The sequence below is a fragment of the Odocoileus virginianus genome, chromosome 26, assembly GCF_023699985.2.
Source record: "Odocoileus virginianus isolate 20LAN1187 ecotype Illinois chromosome 26, Ovbor_1.2, whole genome shotgun sequence".
In the NCBI taxonomy this organism is placed as follows: domain Eukaryota; kingdom Metazoa; phylum Chordata; class Mammalia; order Artiodactyla; family Cervidae; genus Odocoileus; species Odocoileus virginianus.
In genome coordinates, this window is record NC_069699.1 from 11,118,413 (window position 1) to 11,131,646 (window position 13,234).

At 48.1% G+C, this 13,234-nt stretch overlaps 1 protein-coding gene across 5 annotated transcripts in view; it reads left to right on the forward strand.

The window, feature by feature from the left end:
• MYRIP (myosin VIIA and Rab interacting protein) overlaps positions 1-13,234 on the forward strand; it is a 215,739-nt gene that overhangs the window by 164,253 nt on the left and 38,252 nt on the right. For all 5 annotated transcript variants that reach the window (XM_020894565.2, XM_020894567.2, XM_020894566.2 and 2 more), the window contains exon 11: positions 8,847-9,086. In XM_020894565.2, the coding sequence (XP_020750224.2) occupies positions 8,847-9,086 (240 nt within the window). The remainder of the gene's footprint in view (positions 1-8,846; positions 9,087-13,234) is intronic.

The window sequence follows — 13,234 nt, forward strand, 5'->3', positions numbered from 1 at the left end:
TCCCCCAAGCCCTGGTTCATGAATGCAGTGCAGCTCTGAATTCAAAGAGAGGCACTCTGAGACGTCTTGCAAGACCATGCATTTTTGGTTGTGGAGTGACAACAACCCCCCTCACTGTGAACAGTGAGCCACCTGTCAGCTCCACCTACCTCTGAGGTGTGTTAAGAGAACACTCCCAAGCAAGCCCTTCAGTCTAATTCGAATTGTATCTGAATTTCCTCCAGTGCACAGACTAAAGGGTGAGAGTCCCCACTTCTCCACCCCAATTCTTCACCGCTGATTTTCATAGCTTGTTAGCACAGAACCTTCCTTTACATGAAAACTTAAAGAGCTGCTCTGAGACAAGGCTGCCAGTTCCTCATGCCTCTCACTCCCACCTCCACAGCAGCCTCCGCAAGTACAGATCGCAACTTGGAAACAGTTCAGAGCACGTATGACCAAATACCCCTTGCACAGAAGAAAAGTCTTAGACAACGACCTGTCAAGTGATTCCCCTTGTTAGAATTTCTGGGTGCCTCCATGACTAGCTGGTTGCAGAGAACAAGCCTAGAAAGCAATGAGATATTTACTGTATATAACAGTTTTTCTTTAACATTCTTGCGTCATAGGCCCTGATGAATTACTACGTTTTCTCCCCAGTGGGGAGAGAAATGTGCATGAACACAAGTGCTCAGAGCTTTACATTTTTAACCAGGACTCTGCTGGATATTAAGGAAATGACAGCCCACTCCAGTACTCTTGCCTGGAGAATCCCATGGACAGAGGAGCCTGCTGGGCTACAGTCCATGCGGTCGCAAAGAGTCGGACACGACGAAAGGGACTTAGGATGGACGGACCAAAAATGATGACTTTCGTTTCGCTGTAGCTAAATTGTGGCCGTACTTTGGGCAGATATTAAACAGCAGGGCTACCTGTCAGTTAAAGCCTTTACTTACTTGTGGCAGTACAGGCATGCTCACCCCACGACGGAAATGTTGAGCTCTCTCTAGAGCAGGGACTGCTTCCCAGGTGGCTCAGTGGTAAAGAATCTGCCTGCCAGTGCAGGAAACACGGGCTATCCCTGGGTCAGGAAGATCCCCTGGAGGAGGGCATGGCAACCCACTCCAGTGTTCTCGCCTGGAGAATTCCATGCACAGAGGAACCTGGAGGGCTATAGTCTATGGGATCGCAAAGAGTCAGACGTGATGAGTGACTAAGCAACAACAATACAGCAGGGACTGGAATCCAGCCCACTCACAGCAGGTAGCAGGTCGTTAGCAGTGAAAAGAAGGGGATCGGGAACAGGCCTCAGCCCCACTATCCCAGCCCCTGACCTGAAGTTCAGCACATGATTCTTTAGGAGCCTCTTCGTGCCCCTTCTAAGATTCTGACCCTCATGCTGGCATTACTGTCCAGGTACTGAATCACTATCAAAATCCAAGGATCATGTGACTGAATCTACAGCCAGTTCCAATGCTGAGTCAGAGACAGAGGAAAAAAAAAAAGATGAAGTTCACTGTTAATGCTTCTTCCTTCCTAAAAGATGCTTCCACAAAGTGACAGGCCAACTGCAGTCAGTATGAAAATAACTGTGACGTAAATGCCTATTCCTCATGTAAATACTGACCCGAGAAGTCCAGCCTAATGCTTTTCTGCATATTTTGTACAGGTTGCCGTAATTCCAGGAGCAAATGGCTGCTGTTTCAACAAATGGCGTGGTTAATTCTGCCAGACGGGAGATTCCAAAGGGAAACAGGCCAGGGGCACAGCCCACCCGTCGGAGGGATCTGGGCTCTGGAAGAGGGATCTCGGCCCCAGATTTAACTGAGGTTTCCTGTGCCTCAGATGGTAAAGAATCCGCCTGTAATGCAGGAGACCCAGGTTCAATCCCCACATCAGAAAAATCTCCTGGAGGAGGAAATGACGACCCACTCCAGTATTCTTACCTGGAGAATCCCATGGACAGAGGAGCCTGGTGGGCTATTCAATCCATGGGGTCACAGAGAGACAGAGAAGACTGGATGACTAACACTTTCACTTTTCTTGTTTATTTTTAAATCAATTTTATAATAGGAAGGACTCAGAGACCAGCTTGGGAATCACACCAGGACAACCGACCTATAACTATAAAAGATAAAATTGAGCCTTCCAGCTGACATCCCGGGCATTGAGCTCCCATAACCCCCTTCATCAGACTGGTCCCCAAGGCCCGGGCCTCACACGTCCCTTCTGTATGGCTCCACCGGTCCAACTCAGACCCTTGCACGGGGAGGAATGCTCCTCAAGGCAGGCAGATGTATTTCAGTATTAAGTCTGATAAAATTCCAGGTTCCACCTTCCCATTTCCACCCTGTTAAGCTGACCAAGAATTTGACGTATATTTTTGTAGGTATAACTGTTTTTATCACACCAGTTACTTTTAAAAATGCCTTATTCACCAGAGTACACCATGTGAATAAATCTAGTTTGGGGCTAACATCAATACATCAGGAGAGGACAAACCTCCCCCTTAAGGCACCAGAGACAGAGCTTTCCCAGGCCCGCAGAAGAAACGGGACATAGGTGGAGTAAGCCAGCCCCAGGCTCTTTCTGCTCTTCTCAAATTCGGGATCACTATGAATGCCAAGGGATTTCCAAGTAGAACCATGGCCATTTGCTGTGTAGAGAGTCTCTAGGGTTGGTTAGCCTGTTGGGGCTTTTCTCTGTAGTTGACTGAAATAATATCTAAAAGCAAGCTGCCAAAATTCTGATTTTTAGGTCAGGTTCAGAATCTTTCATCACCGGGGCTGACAAGGGCCACCAGGACACCCAGGTGTACTCAGTGAAGGCTGACGTGTGACACCTGAGCGTAATCCTTTTGCGGGGCTCCTTTGAAGAAGATGGAGAAGACCCAGAGGGGCTCCCACCCCCCCCTCACCTCGAGTGACCTGGCAGTTGAAAGGCAAGCTCGGGGAAAGTGACGCTAGGACTGGGGTTGTCCAGCCTGGAAGACATTGACTTTCCTCCCTTAAAACGTGCGGAGAATCTGGATGATGCTGGTGATGAGGCTGAGGTGGAGAAAAACTGCTTTGAACTAAAGCAGGCAGGGTTCCAAGGTCTATAAAGACAGACCACCAGGCTGCCTGAAGGGAAGGGGGACTGAGAAAATCTGAGAGGACCCATCGCCAGAGTGCCGCTAGAAAAAGGATCTCCTCACTCCTTTAAAATTTCCCCTGATGGAACAAGAGGTTAAATCCTTTGCATCTTGGGTTCTTCCCCGGCTCTGTAGTTCTGCAATCTGGTCTCCTTCCAAGGAGTGTGGTTTAGTGGGGGAGCTTCTAGCTTTATATTGGAAGAATGCAAAGAGCTTGGCCTTTAGGGTCAGGCCATCTTCAGCTCAGCCACGCTCTAGCCACATGACCTTGGACAGCCTACTCACTGTTAGTGTCCTCAGGGATACAGAGGGAACGACAGGGCCTCTTGAATGAGATTCTGTGCGTGCAGCACCCGGAGCAGTGTTCACCCATACCACACGCCATGCTCAGCCACAAGAACCCTCCAGTTCCTTCCTCCACCTCTCACGTACCCATCAGCTCCATTTATGTCCACCTCTGTGTTTTTCTGGAGAAGGAAATGGCAGCCCACTCCAGTGTTCTTGCCTAGAGAATCCCGTGGACAGAGGAGCCTGGTGGGCTGCTGTCCATAGGGTCGCACAGAGTCAGACATGACTGAAGTGACTTAGCATGCATGCATGCATTGGAGAAGGAAATGGCAACCCACTCCAGCGTTCTTGCCTGGAGAATCCCAGGGACGGGGGAGCCTGGTGGGCTGCCGTCTATGGGGTCGCACAGAGTCGGACACGACTGAAGCGACTTAGCAGCAGCAGCAGCAGCAGCTGTGTTTCTCAATCTTGAGAATTCATGGATCACCCAAGACTTTTCAGAGGGTATCTGGTTTGAGAATGGCTGCATTAAAACTTAAATACTGTCAATGTAAGAGACCTGTTTGCACCACCAGAAGCATAAATCAAACAAAGGAATGGCAACCCCCCGGCAGCACTCAGTGGTCAGGTGGTTGCCCCGGTAATCCACAATGTGCTTTTTTGAGGGTATCAATGAAACAAAAACCAAAATTTAAAGATTAGTATAAAGAACTTGCAGACCACAGAAAGTGGTCTTCTTGGTTAAGAAGATATGCCAGTTTATCTTAACGAGTATTCTGTCATCAGGTATTTAAAATTTTACCATACAATTGCACTCATGTCACATGCTAGCATGGTAATGCTCAAAATCTTTCAAGCTAGGCTTGGTACATGAACCAAGAACTTCTAGATGAACAAGCTGGGTTTGGAAGAGGCAGAGGAACCAGAGATCAAATTGCAGACCTTCATCAGGCAATAGAGAAAGCAAGGGAATTCCAGAAAAACATCTACTTCTGCTTCATTGACTACACTTTGACTGTGTGGATCACAGCAAACTGGAGAATTCTTAAAGAGATGAGAGTGCCAGACCACCTTACCTGTCTCCTGAGAGACCGGTATGCAGGTCAAGAAGCAAGAGTTAGAAGCAGACATAGAACAACTGACTTGTTCAAAATTGGGAAAGGAGTACAACAAGGCTGTATTTTGTCACTCTGCTCATTTAACTTGTACGCAGAGAACATCATGGGAAATGCCAGGCTGGATGAATCACAAGCTGGAATCAAGATTTCTAGGAGAAATATCAATAATCTCAGATATGAAGATGATACCATTTAATGGCAGAAAGTGAAGGCGAACTAAAGAGCCTCTTGATGATGGTGAAAGAGGAGAGTGAAAAGATGGCTTGAAACTCAACATTCAAAACACTAAGATCATGGCATCTAGTCCCATCACTTCATGGCAAATAGAAGGGGAAAAAATGGAAGCAGTGACAGATTTTATGTTCTTGGGCTCCAAAATCACTGGAGACAGTGACTGCAGCCACGAAATTAAAAGACGCTTTCTTCTTGGAAGAAAAGTTATGACAAACCTAGATAGCATATTAAAAAGCAGAGACATCACTTTGCCAACAAAGTTCCATATAGTCAAAGCTATGGTTTTCCCAGTAGTCATGTACGAAAGTGAGAGTTGGACCATAAAGAGGGCTGAGCGCTGAAGAATTGATGCTTTTGAATTGTGGTGCTGAACAAGACTCTTGAGACTCCCTTGGACTGCAAGGAGATCAAACCAGTGATCAAATATTAAAGGAAATCAACCCCAAATATTTATTGGAAGGACTGATGCTGAAGCTGAAGCTCTGGTACTTTGGACACTTAACGTGAAGAGCCAACTCACTGGAAGAGACCCTGATGCAGGGGAAGACGGAGGGCAAAAGGAGAAGGGGATGGCAGGAGATTAGATAACATCACCAACTCAATGGACGTAAATTTGAGCCAACTCCGGGAGATAGTGGAGGACAGAGAAACCTGGCATGCTATAGTCCATGAGGTCGAAGAGTCAGACATGACTTAGCAACTGAACAACAATAACATCATCCTTATTTAGCCAGAATCTCCATATTAGGCAGAGAAGGCAATGGCACCCCACTCCAGTACTCTTGCCTGGAAAATCCCATGGATGGAGGAGCCTGGTAGGCTGCAGTCCATGGGGTCACAAAGAGTCAGACACAACTGAGCATGCACTCCACACACTAAATATAAATGTGCAAAGAAAGGGTAACTTTTTGTTCTTCTGTAACTGCCTTAAATTTCCTCATCAGTCTCCCCACTCTGAAGAGCCAGGAATGTAAAACCAGCCAATCCAACAGACACTTAGCCGCTTGCAATTTAATCAACTTTCTGTTTAAACTATATTTTTAAAGTAAATAACCAGTCATCCAACCCCTCCACTTCCTCCACCTTCACCATCTTGGGTTGTGAGGGGCCTTCTGGTGTCCTCTGAGAGCCGAGCAGTGTTCCTGGTCCCTGCAGGTCTCTCAGTGATGGGGCCCCTGTTCATCAAGTCATCCTCTGCACGGCCCCCCAGCCTGGGCATCCCGCCAGCATCTAAGGCTCTGCCCTTGTGTGCTCAGTTAGAACCCTGGATCTCTCCCTCAGGCCCCACCTTGGCTCTCACTTTCATCCGCTTCCACCCTGTCGTGCAGCTCCTGGGCAGCTACCTCATTTCTGCTCTAGGGAGCTCCTGCGTGCTCACCTTCCAGGAACACCCAAGGTCTTCCATGAGCCAGCTTCTGAGGGCCCTCGGTGCCACCCGGCAGCCTGGGGAGACACAGGAGCCTGGAGATACTTGACAGGTAAAGCTTACTCCTTAGACGCCTGCTGTGCGGTGCTCGGTTGCTTCACTTGTGTCCGACTCTGCGAGCCCATGGACTGAAGCCCGCCAGGCTCCTCCGTCCATGGGATTCTCCAGGCAAGAATACTGGAGTGGGTTGCCATGCCCTCTTCCAGGGGATCTTCCCAATCCAGGGATCAAGCCCTCATCTCTCACGTCTCCTGCATTGGCAGGTGAGTTCTTTACCACTAGCGCCACCTGGCAGACGCTTACTCCTCTGCCGTCTGACCTGGGCCTCTTTTCTCCACCCCAAAGCTCCCCATGCTCTCCACCTCTGAGCCTTATTCCTCTAACTGTGCCAAGCAGCTTCGTGCACCCTGGGTCTTAACCATCCTGCTGCTTCCTCATCAACAATGCCTATCCCATGTCAACATATTAAAATGCTCCTCATCTCTCAAGAAGAGAGAGAGACCGTTCTTCCCGTGCAGCTCCCCCCAAGTCCTAAGAACATAGGATTCCTCCTTCTCAAGCGTGCTGGGGGCATCAGCCACCTCTCATGAGGTCCTCACCATTGATTCTTACTCAGGCCCAGAAAAAAAAAAATCATCATCCAAGGGACCCTGTTTATCAGTCCGGTGATTTTTTTTTTTCACTTCTATCATCTGTCTCCTTTTAATTGCCTTTATATAAACAGCTCCCTTAAGCAGTTGTCCAATTATAAACTGAATCAAGCAAATTTGATACATGAACTTCATAAAGAATCTGCCACACCCTTTTAGCAGAACAGGATGGTCTAGATTCTTGTTGGGAAATGTTGTGTGATGAAGCTGTTCCTGTCGAATGACGAACTAAATGAAAATACCATCTTTTCTCTTATCCTGATAGATACATTGTTTACTCATCGATTCTTTGTTTACTTATTGATTCTTGGTTTGAGAAAATTCACTTAGGACACTGTCATCTGAAGACTCTTAGTCTGAGATTTTACTTAGACAACCAATTTCGTCCATCATCGTTAGAGTCTGTGGAGCTGCTCTCCAACTTCATCCTCTGAGTCATCTAATAATTGTGAAATGTTGTTCTCTCAGTTATTTTCCTTTGTCATTATGAAAAATTTTGAATTCCCAACTGTATACAGTGAGCTAAAAGCAGACTTAAAATGGTGATGATTTATTTCCATGTTGAATCATCCTTCTAAGTAATTCCATTTTTCTCTTTTGTTATTCTAGTCTCTTTTTTAGCATAATTGGAAGTATTTGATGAGTAATGATGAAAGATAATTCCCAAGATGATAAAACAGCAAAATATTTCCAAAGATAAGGAAAATGAGATCATAAAAATCTCTTTATGTGTCTTAGATTTATAAAAGGGTCCAATGAACCCAAATAATAATTGCAAGATGGAAGGAGTTTTATTTACAGAATTATTACATTTTCTCTTTGTTCTTTGGGAGTTCTTCAAGAAAGAATAAAAGTCATGAAAGACCAAGCCTTTTAAACAGATAGAACAACTCAAAGAGGAAATTCAAAAGCTAATATTGTGTGCAGTGGACCCTGATGGTATGCTGAGGGTTATCTTGTTAAAATTCCATACACATCTGTCCAACATGAGGTGAAGAATAGAGTGAGGCTTAACAATTTCCAGGTCTTCCTGGCGTTCCCCAGGCCCGGTCAGGGCTCTACTCACAGAGGAAGCTCTAGGAGATGGTAGGAGCCAGAGATATAATTGTGTGACTATCAAGGGAAGGTGGCATAGTATTCCTTACGTATGCACAAGAACGTCACACCATCTCAAAATCTTTGTGATCTGCCTGGAATACAGTTCTTTCCTCTCTCCCTTTTAGCTGGGTAACTGCTGCACTTTGAATCTCAACTCAAACACCACCTCCACAAGCCAGCTCTCCCTAACCCCAGCCCTCCCATCTGGTGCCCCTCACCAGGGCTGTCAGAGCCTCTGTCCCCACCCCTGCCTCTCTGCACTTGGCAGGGTTTTAGTGTCTCCACTGGGAGCTGGTGGAGGTCTGCTCAGACTTGCATCCTCAGTACCAGCACAGTGTTGCCCTTAGTGGCCACTGGATACGTATTCTGCAAATGAAAAACACTGAATTCACTTTTCTGACTAAGATGCTCACCTGCCTAAAGTTTTTTTTTTTTAATTGAAGGATAATTGCTTTACAGTATTGCATTGGTTCTGCCTAAAGCTTTAACAAAGTATTAAGATGCATATGTTTGAGAAAGTAAGGATAAAAAGTAAGAGCCCATCCATAGGGAAAGCAGATCAAGTAAGAGCCTCATTTTCCCAGTTTAGTTTACCTTCATTTTCATTGACCTTTGGTGGTTTAATCGCTAAATCATGTCTGACTCTTGCAACCCCATGGACAGGAGCCCACAAGACTCCTCTGTTCATGTGATTTTCCAGGCAAGAATACTGGAGCGGGTTGTCATTTCATTTTCCAGGGGATCTTCCCAACTCAGGGACTGAGCCCACATTTCCTATGTCTCCGCCTTGCAGGCAGAGTCTTTATCCGCTGAGCCACAGGGAAGCCTGATGTAAAGGACTGACCTCTACCCGGAGATTATCGGGAACAGCATGGCTGTAGCAGAAGGGTCTTCAGCTCATGATTCTGGCTTTCCTTCAGGTGTCAGGTGATTTATCAGAGACTGACATCAGCAGTGAGGTTCGGCACCCCCGGGCCGGCACAGACACTGCAGAAGAGAAACGGAGGACCAGGCTGTACGAGCTAGCAATGAAAATGAGTGAGAAGGAGACTTCTTCTGGGGAGGATCAGGAATCCGAGCCCAAGACCGAGTCTGAGAACCAGAAGGAAAGTCTGTCCTCTGAAGACAACAGCCAGAGTGTCCAGGAAGAGCTGAAGAAGGTAAGGGCTGTGAAGTCACAGCAGACCGCCCCGTCTCTGCCTGTTCTCTTGCCACTGGGGCGGGGCTCTGTATTTGTGCTGAGATGTGCTGAGACCCCAAACAGCACTCTCTGAAATGCCCATCCCTGTGCACTTGGGAGAGCCCAGGAAAACTTGACTTGATTAATGCAGAGTTATTCAATCAGGAAAACAGCCCTGCGTGTCCTTGGATATCTCCCAAGACCTCTCATATCCCATCTTTCATCAAGACAGCCCTCGCCTTTCGAGTCTGTGATGTAGTACCCACAGCCTCTTACTGGTAAGAGCTGTGTTACTTCACACCACCCTTCCCCCGAGAAGTGTTTCCTGTGGATTGAGGGCATCTAGCCAGCCCTCTTTTAGCCAGTGATAAAACTTCATCTCATAGTATAAAGCCTTTGCAATTAGCCAGTGATAAAACTTCGTCTCATAGTATAAAGCCTTTGCACTGAAAGTTGCCTTCTAGGTCATTATCTCTGCAGTTTTCAGATCTGGGCTTGACTTAGTTAGAACCTTTCCCAAACAGACCTTATATGGAATCCCAGGGTTCTAATCAGATACAAACGCTGCTGCTCCGAGGGGTCCCCAAAACCCCAATCACTTGATCTTCAGTCCCACCGTCCTCTCCTCCTTCCAAGTCCAAGTAGGCCACTGAGTTCCAAGGGACGTGGTGTGAAAACCACAGAAAATAGACCCTACCTCTGGCAGAAGGGGATCCCAGCCTCTCTCCCACCATCCTCCCTGACATGCCTGGGTTCCCCCTACAGCTCCTACCTAAGTACGTCCACCCTAGACGTGACCCCTGCTGCCTGCGGTGGAAGGGGAGACGCCAGCATTTGTCCAGCGTCTCCCCTGTGTCTGGTGCTCTGCGTGTGTTAGTTCACTTCATGTAAAACCTTTGAGGCAGACACAGCCCTGTGCAGAGGAAGTGACTGAGACTAGTCGTGGAGGTCCCCACTCGAGGCCCACAGCTAGTAAGTTTCAGAGGCTGCATCACAAACCTCTTGGCCTCAAGTCACAGGCTGCTTCCTCTATAGGCTGCTGCTTCTGAAACTCAGATTAGATCTTGTCTGGCAATATCTTGAATTCTTTGTACTTAGGATCCATTTTTTTTCCCTATTCTGAGAGCGGGCTCTCTAAGCTAATGACTGCGGGTAACCCATATATATAGTCCATGAGCCCCCTTCATCTGCTCAGCAGCCAAGCTGGGGTGCTAAGCAAGGGGCTGGCCAGCCCAGGAGGGACCACCATAGAGCAATCTGCGCTATCATGACTGAGCCCCTGAACCTTCCAACACCTCACACTCTGCCTTTCATTCATTCCCAGCCCATCCTCCATAACCACTGAATCCTCCCTCATAAACCAACCACGTCCTGAGTCTGGGGATGGAGTATCCCTCTTTCCCTGGGCATGTCTGTTGGCGAAGAGCAGATTCTGGCCTTCACAGGCAGCCCTTCCCTGGGATGCAGGCTCCAACCCCTTGCCTCCTCTACGGTTATGAGCTTTGATCCTCCCTGCAGCTTGATCTGATGCCCCATTACAGTCACATTTTGCCTGCTAGGGCTGAGAGCCAGATGGCAACTGAAGCATAGTGTGTTATTTCTTACGATGGCCCCACATCCTACTGACTCTGCTGCCTTGTGGTCCTAACTCACGCTGTGCCAGTGGGATGCCAGCCTGGGATGAGTCCGGCACATTCAACCCCCATTCACCTGCGAGCCTCACCTTCTGGAGGCACAGCCACCCGTCTGTACTGGGCTCTCCTGGGCAGAATGTGAGCAGGAAATGGAGGAAAGTCCACCCTGCCCTGTGCCCTCACTGAGTAGGAAATTAGGGGCATCACTTTTATCCAAACTCCCAAATGTGCCAGTTTCCCAAAGTTAAAGTCTGTCCCACCATCAACCATGAATCAGTGTATACAAAAACGCAGATAGCGAACCAAAAGAGAAAATCAATATATCTTTCTCCATCAAGAATGGGTTCCTCTGATTAAAGGAAAACAGAAATAGAGGTCCATCTATGGAAGGTTGTTTAGAATCAGAAGGGCATAGAGATAGGCTTCAGGGTTAGACAGAATGTGAAACACAGCCATGCAGTTTGCAAACTCTGACTTTGGTTCTAAGTCCAGGCCTTTTCTTGTCTGCTCACTACACCTGCCTCCTAGCTGCCCTCTGTGGCCCCTCCAGTTCTTTCTCCACTCAGCGGCTGGAGCTGCCCTGTGGCCCTTGAACTTGCTTCCAGCATGTCAACAAGCCCATATGCACCTTGTTTTTATATCTATCCCTAGGACCCTGTCTGGGTCTTCATGGTTGATTGGACAAATGCACTTTGGCCTCATCTGTACAATGGGTATAACCATGCCCCCTTATAGAGTTGAGACAACTGAATTTTACGGCACAGGGGTAACACAAAGCCAGAGCCCAGCAAATAATAAAAACCTCAGAGCCCCCTTAACAACCTCAAGGAAAAGAAACGTCACTGTTGTGAAGCAACACCCCTGTGCCAGCACTGAAGGAAGAGGTTAGTGCCTATTTCCCATCCGTGCGTGCAGTGTCAAGCCAGAGTCCTAACCACTGCGGTGCTTTGTCATGCTCTGAAGAATGGGATGGGGAAAATACTGCACCAGAACCTCCCAGGTTCCCACCTTCAGGATCAGAGTAAACTTCCCTTGTAATAGGACCGCAACTATCTGTCCAGTGCACACATGCAGACACACACACATCTTGGTTGGGGAGTAGATCTGGGCTAAAGAGACTGTTCCAGAAGCTGTTAGTGCTTCTTATCTCTTTACCGTGCTGCTGCACATTGGCCCAAGGTCCACCTGCCCGGGGGTCCCTGACACAGCAGGCGCGCCCCTTCCTGTGCAGAAGGCAGGCTGGGAGTGTCTAGACTCTACACACTGGTCTAGAGGCACAGTGTAGGCAGTGCTCCCCTCCCCGAGAAGAGCCCTATCCAGTGACTGACAGGAAGAGTATAAATCCTCCAGCTCCTTTGCCTCTGCTGGGGCAATGACCCTGGGATGTATGCTGCCCACTGATGCCCCGACTTCCCCAGTAGACCTTGCTCTGGGCACCTGCAGTGAGGACCAGCTCGAGCAGGCTCTCTCCCCTTCCCTGCCTCTCTTCTCCACTCCTCCACTGGTTCCTAGGACCACTTCTCAAATAAACTCCAAGCACTCATAGCCATGCCTTGGGGTCTGCTTCTGGGGAAACCAGACTGAGACAGTAACCAAACCAGAGATCACATGGAGCCCCCAGATCACAAACACTCACTGCAGTGTTTGTGACTGAGCAGTGGGGAAACCTAAAAGCCTAGCTGACTGCTAGCAGCCTCTGCCTGACCTGGAGGATCCCTCATACAGACAGAGCCTCATCCAGACTTCACGTCCCTCCTGCCTCTACCGCGGATTCTGCAATCTGGGGTCCATAGCAGAATAATGTGCACATTCCCATCAACACAGGGACATCAGCAGCAGGTCAGTGCCCTTAGTATGACAACCCATGTAGAAATTAGGGCTTCACAGTCTTGTCCAGCAGCAGAAGAACCATTTTAGAAATAAGCTTTTTCTGGATGGGAGTCAGTCCTTGGCTGCAGAAAGAACTGGTACCTATAGTTGACTCACTTTGGCTGTGTGTTCAGGGCCTGATGATGAGTTAAGGATGACCACTGCCATCTGAGTTTTAACTACCTGAAGAACCAGCTTGTAAAGCTTGGGGCTAGTCCAGGAACCTGGACTCCTGGAGGGTCATGTTTTTAACTGAAGCCATCTTGGTTCCATTGAACCTCAGTGGTCAACCTTCCATACCTTGGGATCCTTCAAGCCCAGAAATGAGTATTTGCTTCTCCTCCACTACTAGACAGTGTGACCATGCCAATGGTTATGGGAGAAAGGGCTGGCTAAAGTGCTTCCTAGAACTGTCTGCCTCTAGATATGTAGGTGCTGCATTCCTGAGGGAAGGATGCAAAGAAGGGCCAGGAACTCCTGACCGGAGTTTGGAGGCTACCTGCAGGGGTTGGATCTCCCACCAACCCCTTATCCCCCAGGCTTACAGCAGAGACCCCCAAGGTCCCTTCTGGCTCCAAAGTCTCATGGCTCTAGACATGTCATGAATTAAATACATTTTTGTTTC